Here is a 19054-nt window from a genome sequence, read left to right as displayed (position 1 = left end):
AATTTGTGTACATTTCCCAGTTCGATTTTGTGCAAATTCCAAAATTTGCACAGGTTCTCTATAGACTGAATCACCCTGCTTTAGTCCATGGAGGAAATTTGCGCAAAGGCAGGGAGATCTGGTAAATTTCATGGTTGATCGCTGCTCAATTTGCGCACGTTAGCCATTTGTGCAGAGTGAGCAGGGAACCCAAACCCAAACAGGAATTGTGCACAAGACGCCATCTTTCAAGGGCAGGGCAGGCGGGGACTCATCTCCTCTGTGCTGCCATCCCTCAATTTTGTTCCGTTGGAATGATGCTACGGCAATCAATGGAGGCCACCATTCCCACCACCACGCTGAAATGCTCCTCGGAACGATGATAAACTATGAGATAGGGCTGGTCCAGTGCATGCTGGGGAAACCAACGTTGTGTCTGGCAGCAAAGAGGATCCAGCAGGAAGTTCTGCTGAGTTTAACATCCCCTCCTCCTTTGAAATTCATCCCTCCCCCAATCTCAAAAAACACTCCCAGGAAACTCCTGACCTGCGAATGGGGCTGCGAAATGTGGCGGTGGTGGGGAGAGCATTTCTGACCAGCACTACAGTTTGTGCACCGTATTTGGGGCGAGGGAAACTGGAGCAGGCACAGTGAACATCAAGGACTGCAGCAGCTGGACTGGTGTTCTGCCTCCATTTGTGATAGGAAACAGCTGAGCCTGAGAGAGTTCGGGGAGGAGCCCTCCACAGGCACTAGCTGCGATGTAGCTGGCCACATTCAGGCATCAGCAGCACAATATAAGGAGAGGCTTAGATGCTGGGGGTTTGCTGGAAGCAACTGTGGTGTTTGGTGTACTGTTCCAGTCGCTTAACTACCAGCTCCTTGACTTTGATTGGACAATATCTGACCCTGGAAAGACCTCAACTATTCTTCTGCCTGTTCCTGAAACCTGTACTGTTTACCTAGGCCCCCAATGGATACTTTTGGATACCAACCTTGGACGGTTAATTGACGATTCTAGCCCCTGCTTATCTTGCAACTCCTGTGATTTATGACAACTGGTCTCCTGCCCCCAAGAGATGAAAGGATAAGTAGGGCCATTCCACCAGCCCTGTGGAAAGTCTACTTAAATTTTTCCTCTTCCCTCCCCATTTCTCTCTTTGTGTGTTGTGTATTTTTATTTTTTTTAGATTAGAAGTCTGCAGGCAGGGACTGTCTTGCTTACTGATTGATTGCAGGCCGCTCCCAGAGCTGTTTTTGATTGAGGGGCAGGATAAAAGACGTCACCTAAATAAAGTGGCATGTTCAATTTTAGGCAGATAGATAAGTGGTATTTCTACTCACCCGCTGGCCAATGAGGCCTTGTTCTCCAGGATCCCCAAATGGCCCAAGGTCACCCTACAAGTGGAAAGGATGGAGCGAGAGAGAGAGAGAGAATCTTTGAAGGCACCATTGAACACACACCAATAGCTTTATACAGCTCGGAAGATGCATGAAGCACAGCTGCAAGGTCATTGGAGGAGGCTTAAAGGGAGGAGCCTGAGCCATGGCTGGCCAATTGTGGGTGGAGCCTAGTGACACTTAGTCAGGGGCGGAGCTTAGCGATGCCTGGCGAGGATGGAGCCTGCAGGACACGGGAGGAGCAAAGGTTGCCATGAAGCTAAGCAATAAATAAATGTTCCGAGCTTCTGGTCCGGCCACTCACTCAGAGATTTTATTCCTTAGAATCATAGAATCATAGAATAGCAGAGTTGGAAGGGGCCTACAAGGCTATCGAGTCCAACCCCTGCTCAATGCAGGAATCCACCCGAAAGCATCCCCGGAAGTGCCTGAGTCCACTCTTGGGCTCTGCACTTACAGTTTCCTGTTCAGTCAAACTTGCAGCCTTCTGCTGTACAGCCAGTTCTCCATAAGCATTCGTGATTAAAGTGGTTGGGTTTGCATCCTGTGCGTGGCCTTTGCTACGTGACTCCCTTCCCTGGAAATCATAGAATAATGGGCTCGTGACAGGAAGCCAGATTCCAGCTGGACATCAGGAAAAACTTCCTGATGGTTAGAGCAGTACTAGGGTGACCCTATTGAAAGAAGGACAGGGCTCCTGTATCTTTAACAGTTGTATTGAAAAGGAAATTTCAGCAGGTGTCATTTATATATATGGGGAACCTGATGAAATTCCCTCTTCATCACAACAGTTAAAGCTGCAGGTGCCTTGCCCTCTTTTAAATCTGGTCACTCTAGTATAGCTCCTGCAGCTTTAACTGCTGTGATAAAGAGGGAATTTCACCAGGTTCTCCATATATACAAATGACACCTGCTGAAATTCCCTTTTCTATGCAACTGTTAAAGATACAGGAGCCCGGTCCTCCTTTTCATAGGGTCACCCTAAGCAGTAGGACAATGGAAGCAATGACCTAGGGAGGCTGTGGGCTCTCCCACACTAGAGGCCTTCAAAAGGCAGCTGGACAACCATCTGTCAGGGATGCTTTAGGGTGGATTCCTGCATTGAGCAGGAGGCTGGACTCAATGGCCTTATAGGCCCCTTCCAACTCTACTCCTCTAGGATTCTCCGAGAAAGGGGAGTAGGAAAGGAGATATGTTCAGCCACTTGAGTCCCATAGCTTCATCAACCTTTACAATGAGAGCCATTAATTTGGGTGCTACTGGGTTCGAAACGAGAGCCCTACCTATTCATGCACCGAGTCCCCGCTCCTTTGGCTGCCGAAGATGCCGGGCGGAGGGAGCCATGGCAGGCAGTCCCAGCTAGGACATTCACGCAGCGGTCCAGTATCCTTTTGGGTTGGGGGTGTCAGGGGACACCTGAAGGCCAGTCGGACACCGCTGGCTCCCAAAACCTGCTGCCTTCTCTCAGTTTGGGCAACCGCACCCCCCTTTGCGCTGTAGGCTACCATGATTCCACCCACCTGCGAGGCCCTTGAAGCTGAGCAGCGGACAAAAAGCCTTGTCTTTTAAGGGAACTAAGGGGAGTTCCTTCTTCTCTCCCAGATCCACATGAATGAATGGACCCTGACGTCCCGTACGGCTGATGCAGACTTAACTCAGAGCTGCCCAGCTCCAGCAGCTGATCTCTAGCAGCTGAGATCTGGGCGATCCCTTCCCTCTCCCATCACACAAGGAAGCCATTGCTCAGAAAGCACTGCCAGATGCCGCAGAAACAAACGCATCCCTTATCTCTCTGATCCGAAGCAGGAACCGCATGAAGGGAGTGCTTTGGTTTGCTGGTGTGACCCCTAGGGAGCAGACGGTTTAGTTCCTTGGGCGGGGATCTCACTCAGAGGGAGGGCTAGAGAAGGAACAGCTAAAAGAAAGAGAACCAGTTCTGCTGAAAGCTGAATACCAGAAGAATTTCTGTTTAATTATAAGCTCCGATCACCTCGTAGAAGGGAAATTGAGCTCTTAATTGTGTACGGTAGCATTTCAAGGGGGCAGGGAATCATTATTATTATTTTTTTGCATTTTTGATATCTGTACTACTTATGTTATTGCAGGGCTAATACTCTGAACTGTTGTGTTACTGGTTGGGGATTGGCCTGTGAAATAAAAGTTGAGGAAAAAAAATCTACAAAAGGGACTTCCAAAATACTCGTCGCCTGGAGATACATAACCACGCAGGACGGGGCTTCAAGCAAGAGATCCATTTGTGTTTTGCTGTTGTTGTTTGCACACAGAAGGACAAATTGTGGGGCATTGCTGCAATTGGATGTTTACTAAAGACGTATTTTGTTCAAGATATTCTTCGCAAGTTTATTCTAATTAAGCCCCATAGAACCCACAACGGGTAGAAGTTATACTTGCTTATTATTTATTTATTATTTATTTATTTTATTACATTTATATACCGCCCCCCAGCCGAAGCTCTCTGGGCGGTTTACAACAATTAAAAATAGTAGACATTAAAAGTATACAATTTTTTTAAAAAAACATAAAAACAGTATAAAAACAACAATAGTACCTTCATGCCCGGTTCACCTGGAAGGCCATGCTGCCCCACTGAGCCAGGCGGTCCCTGGAGAGAGGGGTGGGTACGACAGAGGAGGAGGAGGAGGAGGAAAAAGGAAAAGCCATTGTTAACTAAATGGGGAACAAGATCAAAGCTGGAGTTTCCATAGCAGAGCAGTTGGCAGGCAGAGGAGCGATAGAGTAATTACTTCCCCTAACTTGGCTTTAGGATACACAGAGCTCAAAGAGCAGGGCTTTCATCTCTGTAACACACTTTCCTCTTCTTTCTGTTCTGGGCGCATTCACCTGATATTAACCCCTCTTGAATCTTTTCTCTCCTCTCCTCCTGCTTTTCCATGCCTGGAGGTCTGTGGGGGGCATTTTTAACACCCCCTCCCCATGCTGGACTCCACAGGGGGTTGTGTAGTCCTTTTGATGTCCCCAAAAAGGAAAAAAAAAGGGTGAGGGATTGCCAAGGTTGCCACTGAAATTTGAAGTTTTCAATTTGGAAATTTAGAAACCACCCCATAGAACTACAGTGGTAAAAGCTTAGCTTGGTTCCAAACTAAATTTAACCTTTTCGGCACGCTGTAGCAGCTCTGTAGCGCCAAAAGGGCAAAAATTACCTTGCAAAAAAGAAATTATTATTATTAGTAGTAGTAGTAGTAGTAGCACTGAGAAGCAATTAAAGGTTTCTGTGTGTCCGCTGTGCTCCTATCTTACTATCCTTTTAGTAATGCATGTTACGTTTTTGATAGCTCTGTAATTTTTAACCATATGTAATTTTTATCATGTATAGTATAGCAAAATGTCAAGTTTGTATGTGTTGCAATGATCTGTGGATTGAGCAATAAACATATTGATTGATAGTAGTAGTGGTAGTAGTATATTTGGGGGGAAGTGGAGAGAGGTGGGGCCCACATGTCACCCACCCCAGCTCAAAAATACTATTTTGGAAAGAACCCACAGTTAGGATTCCTTTCCTAGCTCCCAAAAGCCCTGCGGGAGATGGTCTAGAGCAGCCTTCCTCAACCTGGGGTGCTCCAGATGTGTTGGACTACAACTCCCAGAATGCCCCAGCCTGGCTGGGGCATTCTGGGAGATGCAGTCCAACACATCTGGAGCGCCCCAGGTTGAGGAAGGCTGCTCTAGAGTCACGAATGGAGGCCTGCAAAGCTGAAAGGAGGTGGTGGTGAGGGAAATTATACTGTACCTTATGTCCAATTTCTCCCAAAGACCCTGGTAGACCTTGTGCGCCTTGAGGTCCCTGAAAGGCAGGCACGCAAAGTTAAGAAGATACAGAGTGACTTATTGGATCAGAACAACGCTCCATCTGGCAGTTTGCCCAAGGAGGTCTTAGAAATCCCCAATGGAATCAAAGAAGTGTGGAATTTTAGGAATCCGACCCATGGATTCAGCAGCGGACCAGCTTTTCCCATGGATTTGTGGGCTAATTTTCCAACTTTCCTAAATTTTGCAAGTTTAGTAATAGAAACATATGTACATTAAAAAAAAAAACCAGCCAAAAATGTGCTTCCCGCAAAAACCTAAAATGTGAAAATGCACATTTGAGGGGGGATTTGCACACTTGGGAGGCATTTGAACATTTGTGAATTTGTGCAAGTATGAATTTGTGCAAATTTGGAAAATAAACAAATCTGATTCCATCAACGAGCAGACAATAGAGCGGAAGGCGAAACTGTTCTGTCCATGAATTGCAGATGGGATGAGTGTTATATAATCTGTACACCCTCCAAGTTTGCCTAATGCTGAGTTTTCAAACTTGGTACCCATGAGCATCAACGAGGATGAGGAACGAGGATGATCAGGGGTCTGGAAACAAAGCCCTATGAAGTGAGACTGAAAGAACTGGGCATGTTTAGCCTGGAGAAGAGAAGATTGAGGGGAGGCATGAGAGCACTCTTCAAATACTTGAAAGGTTGTCACACAGAGGAGGGCCAGGATCTCTTCTCCATCCTCCCAGAGTGCAGGACACGGAACCATGGACTCAAGTTAAAGGAAGCCAGATTCCAGCTGGACATCAGGAAAAACTTCCTGTTAGAGCAGTATGACAATGGAACCAATGACCTAGGGTGGTGGTGGGCTCTCCCACACTAGAGGCCTTCAGGAGGCAGCTGGACAGCCATCTGTCAGGGATGCTTTAAGGTGGATTCCTGCATGGAGCAGGGGATTGGACTCGATGGCCTTAGAGACCCCTTCCAACTCTACTATTCATGATCAATGTGCCTGCAGTTTCATTTCCTCTCCACTCACCCAGGAACTGGTATTCAAAGGCAGATGGCCTCAGTTGTGGAGCAGAGTACTGCGTTCAGCATCCGCTATCACAGAACTCTCCCACACCCCAAGTAAAATGCTTCTTTTACATGCTTTTTTTTTAAAAAAAAGAAGTGTATGTAGATATAAAACACACAGGTATAGATATGTTCCTGGCTGCCACTGGGAATTGTACACATATAGATATGTTTCTGACTTCCACTGGGAATTGTACATGTATAGATATGTTTCTATCACTGGGAATTGTATATATACAGATATGTTCCTGGCTGCCACTGGAAATTGTACACGTATAGATATGTTTCTATCACTGGGAATTGTACACATACAGATATGTTCCTGATTGCCACTGGAAATTGTACATGTATAGATATGTTCCTGATTGCCCACTGGAAACCCTGCAAATTCTGCCTAACACTCGAAATTCCCTCTCCACCAATTCAGAAATATTTTCCCTGTGTGTTAGGAATCCATTCCTAGTCTCCCACCCCCACCAAAAATTTCAACAGAAATCCCCACTGTTCCCTCTAAGCTTGGATGGGAGATTACACTGGGGATTTCTCTAGGAGGGAATCCATCAGGGGGCGGTGCTTGGAGTCCAAACCCCACCCACTGGAGGAACCTAAGGAAGCTTCATGGGCTGGACTGGGAGAAGCAGGTTAGGTTTGTGGGGGTGCGGGGGTGGGGTCTGCTCCCATTTTGGATGAAGGACAAAAGCTTATTAGTAGAGCACATGTTTTGCATTTCAAAAGATCCCAAATTCAATCCCCGACATCTCCAGGTACGCTCAGAAAGACTCCTGGTCCGAAACCCTGGACAGCCACTTCCAATTAGTTAAAACAATGCTGAGCTTGATGGACCACTGGTGTCTGACGTGGTTAAGGCACCTTTCCTACGTTGCTAACTAAGGCCTCTCTCCTAAGTTGCTTGGGAAAGACATGAGACTGGGGATGGAGACCAGGATTACAGGGTGGAGGAGGCCGCATCGGGTACTTGCCGGGTCTCCCAGAGGTCCTTTTGCTCCTTGGGGTCCAGAAGGTCCTTGGATGCCCTGCCAACAAACAAGACAAGGAAGAGTCAGATGTCCAACCTGGAGTGTGGCTTTTTCCACCTCTTAGCACCTCGCTGGCACTTTGTCAATGCTTTGAGAAGGAGCAGGATAGCAATCCAGAATTAGGAGCAGGAGGCTCCCCCTGGGTTTTCCTTTCTGGAATGGGGCAGCGGAAACGCAGAACTCAGTGACCATCAAAGGCATTTCAGTTAGTCTATTAGGAACCATTAGAGGTAGGCAACATGGTGGTGTCCTCAAGGGGCCTGTTCGGAAGACACCTTAAACCATGGTTTTAACCATGGTGGTTAAGCCAGAAAGCCGGGCTGTGTTCAGAAGACACCTTAAACCATGGCTTTAACCACTGTGGTTAAGCCAGAAGGTCGGTAAAATGAGTACCCAGTTAGCTGGGGGAAAGGGAATAACGGCCATGGAAGGCAACGGCAAACCACCCCGCTATAAGGCCTGCTAAGAAAACGTCAGCGAAAGCTGGCGTCCCTCCAAGAGTCAGTAATTACTCAACGCTTGCACGAGAGGTTCCTTTCCTTGCCAAGTGTGTTTAGGATTGCAATGCACAGGATGAATCTCTCGCTCTGCTTGCGGAGAGGGGATTCCATAGGTTGAAAGGAGGCATGTGGCATTGAGAAGGTCCAGATGGTGAACCTTGGGAACAGTTGCTCCTCAAAGAAGGAGCTGCTGTGTGGCATACCACAAGGTGCCATCCTTTCCCCAATGCTATTTAATATTTACATGAAACCACTGGGAGAGGCATGGGGCAGGGTGCTGTCAGTATGCTGATGACACCCAAATATCATCAGCTGGGCTGAAAACAACAGAATGAAATTTAATAGGGATAAATGCCAAGTTCTACATCTAGGAAATAGAAACCAAAGGCACAGTTACAAGATGGGGGACACTTGGCTCAGCAGTACTACAAATGAGAAAGAGCTTGGAATTGTTGTAGATCGCAAGCTGAATATGAGCCAACAGTGCAATATGGCTGCAAGAAAGGCAAATGCTGTTTTTGGCTGCATTAATAGAAGTATAGCTTCCAAATCGCAAGAGGTACTGGTTCCTCTCTATTCGGCCCTGGTTAGGCCTCATCTAGAGTATTGCGTCCAGTTCTGGGCTCCACAATTCAAGAAGGGCGCAGACAAGCTGGAGCGTGTTCAGAGGAGGGCAACCAGGTGATCAGGGGTCTGGAAACAAAGCCCTATGAAGAGAGACTGAAAGAACTGGGCCTGTTTAGCCTGGAGAAGAGAAGATTGAGGGGAGACATGATAGCACTCTTCAAAGACTTAAAAGGTTGTCACACAGAAGAGGGCCAGGATCTCTTCTCGATCATCCCAGAGTGCAGGACACGGAATAATGGGCTCAAATTACAGGAAGCCAGATTCCGGCTGGACATCAGGAAAAACTTCCGGACTGCTAGAGCAGCATGACAATGGAACCAGGTGGTGGGCTCTCCCACACTAGAGGCCTTCAAGAGGCAGCTGGACAAGCATCTGTCAGGGATGCTTTAGGGTGGATTCCTGCATTGAGCAGGGGGTTGGGCTCGATGGCCTTGTAGGCCCCTTCCAACTCTGCTATTCTATGATTCTATTATTTCTTTATGCCTTCGACAACAGCGTCAGCTAAGGATAGTGCGTCTCCTCTGAATGAATGCTTAAAGGAGGTAATGGGCTGGATAAGGAAAAACAAACTGAAGCTGAATCCAGACAAGACGGAGGTGCTTGCTGTCAAAGGCCGCAACCTGGGTTTGGAGGTGTGTCAACCAGTTCTGGATGGGGTTACACTCCCTCTGAAAGACTGCATTCGCAGCTTGGGGGTGCTTCTGGATCCATCACTCCAAATGACAACCCAGATAGATGCGACGGCCAGGAGTGCCTACTACCAGCTTCGCCTGATATGCCAGCCGTGCCCCTTCCTAGAGTCGGAAGACCTAAAGACGGTCGTGCACACACTGGTAACTTCGAGGCTCGACTTCTGCAATGCGCTCTACATAGAGATACCTTTGTGCCTAGTCTGGAAACTTCAACTAGTTCAAAATATGGCAGCCAGGCTGGTCACCGGTACGTCTACCACATTACACCAGTTTTAAAATCTCTTCACTGGCTGCCAATTAGTTTCCGGGCAAAGTATAAAGTGTTGGTTATCACCTTTAAAGCCCTACATAGTTTGGGTCCGGGCTACCTGCGGGATCGCCTTCTCCCGTACAATCCGCCCCCCACACTCAGGTCCTCTGGGAAGAATTTACTCCAGTCCACAAAAACAAGGCTGACAACTATTACTCAGAGGACCTTTTCCTCTGCCGCTCCCAGATTATGGAATGATCTGCCGGGAGAGATTCGTCAACTTAACAGTCTTCCAGATTTTAAGAAAGCTATAAAGACTGATCTTTTCCGGCAGGCCTACCCAGCTGAAGTTTAAGCTGCCTTTTAATAATGTGCTGCTTTTAATAATGTATTAGTTTTAAATGTTTTAATTATATGTATTTTATGGCATTTGCATTTATGTTGCACCCCGCCTCGATCCAGAGGAAGAGGCGGGTAACAAATAAATTATTATTATTATTATTATTATTATTATTATTATTATTATTATTATTATTATCATTACCATTACACCTCTGACATCAGAGGAGACAGGCTTGAATGAATAAAATCGTTATTGCTAAAAGCGACAAGCCATCACAATTTGACATAATAAAAAGTAAAGAGATAAGCTAAAAGAAATAAGTTAAGTAGGTTAAAAATGGAGAATATACAATAAAATGAAAATAATGAACACAAATAGAATATGAAGATAAACATCACATTAACATACGTTAAGAACTCGTGAGTGGGGAACTAGATCAAGACCTATACCAGAACGAAATCTCCAGTTCTCCGTTACAAAACTTGTTGGGACAAAAAGGAAGGTGTTCCAGGGACATTCTAGGGACAGATTATTCCCAACAGGTCCCTGGAATGGGGTAAAAGAGCCCCCCATGTGGAGATACCATAGTCCATTTCCATCCCTTTCAGGAAAAGGAAAATTTCAACAACCGGGGGGAAAGTCAGGAAAAAAACAACAGCACAGGAAAAATGGCCTCCTCACACCAACTATCCTGGAAACATAAGCCCAGCAGGCCACAGGAACTGGTGATTTGTCTGCCACGGACCATCCCTCCTCTACTTCTGTTGGATTGCTCTGGTGGAGAAAGGATGCAGGATGTGATACGAACTTACCGGGAAGCCCCGAGACCCTGCCTCTCCCGTCTCTCCGATCTTTCCCTGCAAATACACAGTTACATTCATGAGTTATCAAGGGAAGGCTGAAATAAACTCTGTGCACTTCAAGGGCAATGCAGTTGTCTGTCACAGAACCTGCACATGGAGATGAAAAAGCAGGTTTGTCTCGAAGGGAGCTGGTTGTAAAGCTTCCCTAAAAGGCTCATGAATGGAAGGGAAAAGAACGTGGGGGTAAAGGCCTCATCTTGAGTATTGTGTCCAGTTCTGGGCACCACACTTCAAGAAGGACGCAGACAAGCTGGAGGAGGTTCAGAGGAGGGCAACCAGGATGATCAGGGGTCTGGAAACAAAGCCCTATGAAGAGAGACTGAAAGAACTGGGCCTGTTTAGCCTGGAGAAGAGAAGATTGAGGGGAGACATGATAGCCTTCTTCAAATACTTGAAAGGTTGTCACACAGAGGAGGGCCAGGATGTCTTCTCGGTCATCCCAGAGTGCAGGACACGGAATAACAGGCTCAAGTTAAAGGAAGCCAGATTCCAGCTGGACATCAGGAAAAACTTCTTGACTGTTAGAGCAGTACAGCAATGGAACCAATGACCTAGGGAGGTGACGGGCTCTCCCACACTAGAGGCCTTCAAGAGGAAGCATCCCTGACAGTTGGTTGTCCAGCTGCCCCTTGAAGGCCTCTAGTGTGGGAGAGCCCACCACCTCCCTAGGTCACTGGTTCCATTGTCGTACTGCTCTAACAGTCAGGAAGTTTTTCCTGATGTCCGGCCAGAATCTGGATTCCTGTAACTTTAGCCCACTATTCCGTGTCCTGCTGTCTGGGGTGATTGAGACCGCAGGACTTGATCATCCAAGACTACAGGACTTGATCATCCCATTCAAAACTCTGGGTTTGAATACCCATTGGTCAAGCTTGTGGTGACAGAATTAAGGTTGCTATCTCTCTCTTTTTTTCTTTTTTGTTGTCAGGCTACTCATCTTTAACAGCTACAGTACATGGCAAGAAGTTAATATGAAGTCCTCTTCATGCTAGGAATAGCTGGACCAATGGAATTTGATTGGTGGAGGAGATACATCTGCCCCTGACATGCAGATCTACATACAAACAGGAGTCCACGTGTTTTCTTCTGCTGGGTTAGTGTGGCTTGCCTTCCACAAATGTAGTTGCCTCCAAATTCAGTGATGCTTTCCTTTTTCTCTGTCCCACTCATGGTTCTGGAAAGATCTCTGACTTCTTTCCCCAAAGTCCTCACAATTTTTGGCATGTTATTGTTAATAACAATATTAACATTGTTGCTGTTGTAGATCTTCCAATCAGTGTTTTGGGACTTGAAAAACGGCTGTGGGGAGAGGTGGTGCCTTGACGTCACAGATGCCAGCCAATCAGCACTGTGCTCAACCAGATGCTGCTGAGAACTAGCCAAATCTGTTTCTCTCCAGAGTTTGATCTTGCAGGAAAAAAATCGTAAGTCTGACCAAATATGGGAGCGCAGTTCCACGGTGGCACGACCACTCTACTAAAGTGTGCATTTAAGCACATGATAATCTACAGGCTTAAGTGCACTGAACTCTGCACTTGGATTGTGGCCTAGAATTCTAAGTGTGGTGAAACAAGTTATGTTGCTTCTATCACTTATTTTCTCCTTCAGCCACAGACTTGCTGGTGAATGGAGAGTGGGTAACAGCAGTGGGACGGAGCTAAGAAATTCTCAACAAAGGCAGACCAAAGGCATAATTGAGAACATTTCATTATCATCCATTGCTAGAATAACCAAAATTAAAGCCTATTTAGTACAGGGAGTCCTATAAAACTAGGTTAAGCCTGAGTTCTGTGAAGACCTTGCAAAGTGCCGAAATCCAGTTTTGCAGCAACCTTAATCGCACCCATGTAGGTATCTCTCTTTCAGACCACACTGGAGGTTACTGACATACCTGCTGCCCATGTGGTCCTTCTTTGCCTGGATTCCCTGGAAGGCCCTGTTGGAGGAGGAAGAGAAGGAAGAGGAGGAGGAGAAAATACGGCATTTTTAGCTTGTGCCTTGTTTTCCTACCTAAGGCTTAGTTCGCACAAACAGCAGATGAGATGGCCAAACTGTGTCTGGGCTGTGCTTCTTCACGATAACAGGGGAGGGACTCATGGGATGGAATTCTCCTCCATATAGAAATATTTCCTGCCCAAATAAAACTAGCATCTTGGAGACAGCTAAGCTGGAACTCCCTGTTTCTGACGTAAGAACGTAAGAAGAGCCATAGTGGATCAGACCAAGGGTCCATCTAGTCCAGCCTTCGGTTCACACAGCACCCTCCCACCCATGTTCCCCAGCAACTGGTGTACATAGGCATACTGGAGGCCCATAGCCATTAGGACCAGTAGCCATTGATAGCCTTCTCCTCTAGGCATTTATCCAACCCCATTGGAAAGCCATCCAAATTAGTGGCCATCACTACATCTTGTGGTAGTGAGTTCCATAGTTTAACTACGCAATGTGTACGTCCTTTTCTCTGTCCTGAATCTCCTACCGATCCGCTTCATGGGATGATCCCAAGTTCTAGTATTAGGAGAAAGGGAGAAAAATGTCTCCCAATCCACTCTCTCCATACCACGATGGAAGACGTTTTATTTTCTTTTGTACACAGGAACATCCAGACATGTCTACCTCCACCTTCACCTGCACTCCGGAATTGTCCTGTCTAAAGACAGATTAACCTTATTTATTTATTTATTTATTTATTTATTTATTTATTTATTTTATTACATTTTTTATACCGCCCAATAGCCGAAGCTCTCTGGGCGGTTCACATTTCTCCTGCTATTTGTGAGAAAAAGGTCTAAATAACACTGTTCCTTGGGTTCCTCATTCCTTCAATGTAAAGCGGAGTATTCTTTAATCTGGAGCAAATTTATTGCCGTCCAATCCAACAGGTGCGCAGGAGTCCCTAAAATCTTCCTGAATGTGGCCAAGCATTCTTGGAAACACAGAAGACTGAGGGTAGCATGAGCCCTGAGAGAAACCAAACTATCGCTCCTCATTCCAGCCACCCTTGCTCAATCGGACTTTTTGTTCCTTCCAATGCGAATGCCAATGGACAGATTCAGATGTCACCAGCTGTGGACCATCAAATGCTACAAAGTTTGTTGGAAGGGGTTCAAGGCGTTGTTCAGTCCAGGCGGCATGCCACAACCCCTTCGAATGAACTGGGCACATTTGATTTGACTGCAAAAAAAGCATGGTTAGGAATAACTTGAATCCCTCCAACGCATCTTTGGATTACTCAAATGCCGGTTCTACCAGTTAGCATAATTACAGATGTGTTGGGCCAATCTCCTTCATCCCATGAAGCTGATGGGTGGGAGATTCAGGACAGATCAAAGGAAGGACTTCTTCACACAACCCAGAGCCAAACTATGGAACTCACTACCACAAGATGTAGCGGTGACCACCATTTTGGATGTCTTGAAAAGGGAGTCGGATAAATTCCTGGGGGAGAAGGCTATCAAGGGCTACTAGTCATGACTTTTCTCTTCTCCCAGGCATTTTAACAGCATTTAACAACGTTAAGTTTGTTTTTAATGGACCCCAGAATTGTTGTTTTTAAAGGGATACTGTTGTTTTTATACTGTTTTTATGTTTTTTAAATTTTTGTATACTTTTAATGTTTACTATTTTTAATTGTTGTAAACCGCCCAGAGAGCTTCGGCTGTGGGGCGGTATATAAATGTAATAAATAAATAAATAAATAAATAAATAAATAAATGATGGCTCTGTGCTACTCCAGTAGCAGAGGCAGTAAGCCTGTTTGCACCAGTTGCTGGGGAACATGGGCGGGAGAGTGCTGTTGCACCATGTCTGCTTGTGGGTCCTGGTTGACAACTGATTGGCCACTGTGAGAATAGAGTGCTGGACGAGATGGACCCTTGGCCTGATCCAGCACGGCTCTTCTTCTTATCTGGTAAAAGGCCCATGTACTGTGTTCGCACAATTTCACTGAGAGATCCAAATTGTCCACACAGAGAGGGATGGTACAATATGGGTTTTTATTTTATTAGTTAAAACGTGTGGTGTGTCCTTTGCCTTAAGGCTAACCCCATGCCTGTACCATTTCAGACTGCAAATAGGGACTCGCTACTCCACACAAAAGCTCCCTGCACACAGAAAGCTAGCATGTCAGGTAGAAGGGTCTAGCTTGACCTCCTCCTACCATGTTATATACAGGGAAACCTGAAGCAGAGGCCTAAGCTGGTGAGCAAACTGGGACTGTGTGTGCTTAGTCCTGTGAATCCTGTGAGTCCAGGATGCCTAATGACAGTGATAGGTAGTCAGTAACAGGCTTCCTGATTGGCTAAGACATGTATGAATATCAGGAGCTGGGCCTTCGATCCTTGCCTGGTTAAAACAAAAACAAAAAACAATGGAACATCTGTTCTGTTCTCTCCAGGTTTACAGCTCACTCTGGGCCTGATTCTGTGTATTTGGAGCATAAAATTACTTGTCATGAGCTCCAAGTTTTGCAAACTTTGCCCCTCGTGAGTCCTGCCAGAGGGCAATTCTGTAAGCCTTCAGAATGATCTATCAAGCATCCTGGCTTTTAAAGCCCTTTGAAAGATGTCTCCTTAAAGAGCTGTTATTATTATTTCCTAAGCAGACTGAATTGCTATACTATTGTTAGCAATACTAAAAACGAGTAATTATTAATGGCTAAATATTAAAACCTCAAGGTACAACATATAACATTTTAGCCTCATTTCATTTCGTTGATATTGCTTAATTGTGATGTTACTATTTTCATGTGACTTGCAAGCCACTTTGGTACGACCTTCATCTGGAACGGTAGCATACAAATAATTGTCATAAATACTAGATCAGGGTTCTATCGACTCCTAAATTAATGCCCTGTGGTTAGTTCCTAGCCACCTTGAGTTCACAAAAGAATTCTGTCACCGTAAACAAACGTATACAGAACCCAGATAAAGGCTCAGTTTAGACAACACGTTAGTCAACGCAGTGTGAAAACTCCACTCAACGGTTGAGTTTTTAGGAGGTGCTCCATACACAATATGTTCTAACTCCACCGTTGTGTGACTGTGAACTACCGCGGAGTAGAGTGAAATCCACTGTGATGTTTGATTGACAGTTCCTCCACCCTCTCTCCTCCCCTGGTCCACCCAATGCTATCCTATCAGCCATTGCTGCAAAAAAAACCCAATCCCAGTGGCGCTCCTAAAGTGATACTCGCTTGTTTCACCATTTTTGCCAGGAAACTCTGTAGCCGGTGGGAAAAATCAACTCAACGCAACAGAAAACTCCAAGGAGCCCTCCACACAACAGGCAACACAACGTGTATAGGATTGCACCCTAAGTGAGTCACATAAATCTAACTAAAGCTGTTTTAAGATCTGCCTTGTTTTCCTATGGTAACTTGGGAAATGCTGGGTTCTAGTCTCTCTACAGTGTAATGGACAAGTTCGAAATGTACCCAGAAAGAATCCTACAGAAGCAGGAAAGGTGAAATCCCTAACAAACAGATAATGCTGAGCAAAAAGTTAAGGATATATACAACAAAGCAGTGATATGTAATGTACAAGAATAAAATTGGAATTAACAATAATATTGTATTAAAAGTGCAATAACATATTGCACAGGAACAAATATCCAACAGAAACAACATAAAATGAAAAGGCCAAGCACATTCCAACACAAAGTCTTCATCAGTGGCCAGTGCAGGCTGCTGTATGCTCTCTAAAGATTTAATTGGGCTGACTTTACAGTTCCCACAGTTGTGTGGTGGAAGGCGTCACTCCCTTTTAAAAGTCGTACATGGCCTCAGCCTTTTCCAAAACCACCTGGGTCGTGTTGAAACGCGTTTGGCCTGTTCATTTTATGTTGTTTCTGCTGGATATTTGTTCCTGTGCAATATGTTATTGCACTTTTAATGCAATATTATTGTTAATTCCAATTTTATTCTTGTACATTAAATATCACTGCTTTGTTGTATATATCCTTAACTTTTTGCCCAGGAACAATCCTGCCACAACTAATACTTTTTGAAGGGGACAAGGGAGAAGGGACTCACCTTGGCACCTCGTAACCCTGCTTCGCCCACCAGCCCATCAGAACCTCGAGCACCCTGGGGAGACAAAACACATGGGCATGAACATACACAAATACACCAAAATCAGACAGACAGACAGACATAATGGGATAATGAACAGCAGGTGTCTCCCTAGTTCTGCAAATGACAGAAATTGTCTAATCCTAGGATGTGACATTTTAAAGGACAGGAACGCTTAGGAAAATTCAAAGCGTTTCTTACAAGAAACTCTCCCCAGAACAGTAGGGCATCTTTGAGTCTGCCTGTTGTCAGAGTCAAAAGCATTTATTTATGGCTGACATCCTGCCTCCGTGAAGGGCCCCCCCCCCCACGGTGGCGGATCAATGCCACAGCAAGCCATGCGAAAAGTAAGAAATACGACAGCGTATAAAAGAATAAAAATTAAAGCAGTGGAGAACAAGTGCGACAGCTTGAACAAGACATAAACGGAAGGAAAAGGCAGAATCATATAGCAACCTAAAACTTCATTCCTTCTCAACCCTTAACAGGATGGTCTTTGCCTGTTACCTCGAAGGGCAGGAGCTAAGGACAGACCCCTGTAGGAAGAGAACTCTGTAATTGGCGGGGCTACTGATAAAAAGGCCCTGTCGCTTGCGGTCACCCATTTAATCTCTGCTTGGGTAGTACATGGAGCATGCATATTGTATTTCCTATTTATTTATTTATTTATTAAATTTATATATTGTCCCCATAGCCGAAGCTCTACTGGGCGGTTTACAAAAGTTAAAAACAGTGAAGGTTAAAAAAAATATACAAAATTTAAATCTATCAAAAACATAAAAACAACAGTATCCATTTAAACAACAACAGTTCTGGGGTCCATTAAAAACAAACAAACTTAGCATATGTTGTTAAATGTTGTTAAATGCCTGGGAGAAGAGAAAGGTCTTAAAAGATAACAATGTTGGCGCCAGGCGAGCCTCGTCGGGGAGATCGTTCCATAATTGGGGGGCCACCACTGAAAAGGCCCTCTCCTTTGTTGTCATCCTCCGAGCTTCCAGAGAGAGATTTTTTTTGCATATCCACATCTCAGTTTGGTAAATAGATCCTGAGCAAAGTCATCAACTCCTGGCTGGTTCAGAAAAAAAACGTATCATACAAGGTAGTCACGGATGCAGTACTTGAAGGAGAGGGGAGGAACAGACACTATTGAAAGCCAATTGTTCCAGGAGCTGAAACACCACGTGGAAGTGCAGGGTTTGGGGACAGGCTGGAAAAATGGCAGGATGTGGCACTGCGCCCTCTAAAACAGAAAGGCCAACGCCATGCCTAAACTCACATGGAGAGTCTATCTGGCTGGTCGGTGTCACCATCACACTTCACCTTGAATCGTTGACACTGAGGTTGATTTGGGCCCAGGTATTGGGGTGCTGGTGGACCAGGCCAATGGGAACTTACTAAATGCAAAAGAGTTGAAGAATCTCTTGACCTGGCGCCGAAAGGTCTGCTAACAGGCCAAGTTTAAGGTTCTGTAGCATACTCCAGGAAATACAGCCTTGGAAACATCGGGGCCTGCTCCAGTTGGACTCTTCCCCCACCCCCACAGGGCAAACTGCCATCTTGGCCCTGTGGGGAAGAAGAAGGACCGAGGGGACAGGAGCAGGCAGAAGTATCATCAGGGCCTGCTCCTGCTGGACTCTTCCCCCACCCCCACAGGGCAAACTGCCATCTTGGCCCTGTGGGGAAGAAGAAAGACCGAGGGGACAGGAGCAGGCCGAGGAAACATTGGGGCCTGCTCCTGCTGGACTCTTCCCCCACCCCCACAGGGCAAACTGCCATCTTGGCCCTGTGGGGAAGAAGAAAGACCGAGGGGACAGGAGCAGGCCGAGGAAACATCGGGGCCTGCTCCTGTTGGACTCTTCCCCCACCCCCACAGGGCAAACTGCCATCTTGGCCCTGTGGGGAAGAAGAAGGACCGAGGGGACAGGAGCAGGCCGAGGAAACATCGGGGCCTGCTCCTGTTGGACTCTTCCCCCACCCCCACAGGGCAAACTGCCATCTTGGCCCTGTGGGGAAGAAGAAAGAGCAAGGGGACAGGAGCAGGCAGAAGGAACATCGGGGCCTGCTCCTGCTGGACTCTTCCCCCACCCCCACAGGGCAAACTGCCATCTTGGCCCTGTGGGGAAGAAGAAGGACCGAGGGGACAGGAGCAGGCCGAGGAAACATCGGGGCCTGCTCCAGTTGGACTCCCCTCCTTCGGGAGCAGGACAACCCCATCAGCCCTTTTCCCAGTCCACTTAATTTCGCTCTCTCTTTACCTCTTCCCTCCTGAACTCCTTTTCCTTGTGTGTCATGTCTTTATTAGACTGTAAGCCACTCCGAGAGCCTTTTTTGGCTGAGGAGCGGGGTATAAATATGATAAATAAATAAATAAATAAATAAATAAAATAAAGCCAGACTGCTCACTTGAGAGAATGATACTAA

The 19054-nt window shown here is 46.0% G+C and overlaps 1 protein-coding gene across 1 annotated transcript in view; it reads right to left on the bottom strand.

Annotated features, from left to right (window-relative positions):
• The window catches only part of COL27A1 (collagen type XXVII alpha 1 chain), a 309507-nt gene that overhangs the window by 92361 nt on the left and 198092 nt on the right, over positions 1-19054 (bottom strand). Inside the window, exons 29-35 of the mRNA XM_063144913.1 lie at positions 16592-16645; positions 12452-12496; positions 10510-10554; positions 7229-7282; positions 5150-5203; positions 3950-4003; positions 1324-1377 (exon numbers count right to left, since the gene is read on the bottom strand). Coding sequence (XP_063000983.1) covers positions 1324-1377; positions 3950-4003; positions 5150-5203; positions 7229-7282; positions 10510-10554; positions 12452-12496; positions 16592-16645 — 360 coding nt within the window. The remainder of the gene's footprint in view (positions 1-1323; positions 1378-3949; positions 4004-5149; positions 5204-7228; positions 7283-10509; positions 10555-12451; positions 12497-16591; positions 16646-19054) is intronic.

This window comes from Elgaria multicarinata, chromosome 19, assembly GCF_023053635.1.
Source record: "Elgaria multicarinata webbii isolate HBS135686 ecotype San Diego chromosome 19, rElgMul1.1.pri, whole genome shotgun sequence".
Taxonomy (NCBI): Eukaryota; Metazoa; Chordata; class Lepidosauria; order Squamata; family Anguidae; genus Elgaria; species Elgaria multicarinata.
Note: the sequence above shows the minus strand (reverse complement) of the source record. Positions and strands in the feature narration are given on the sequence as shown.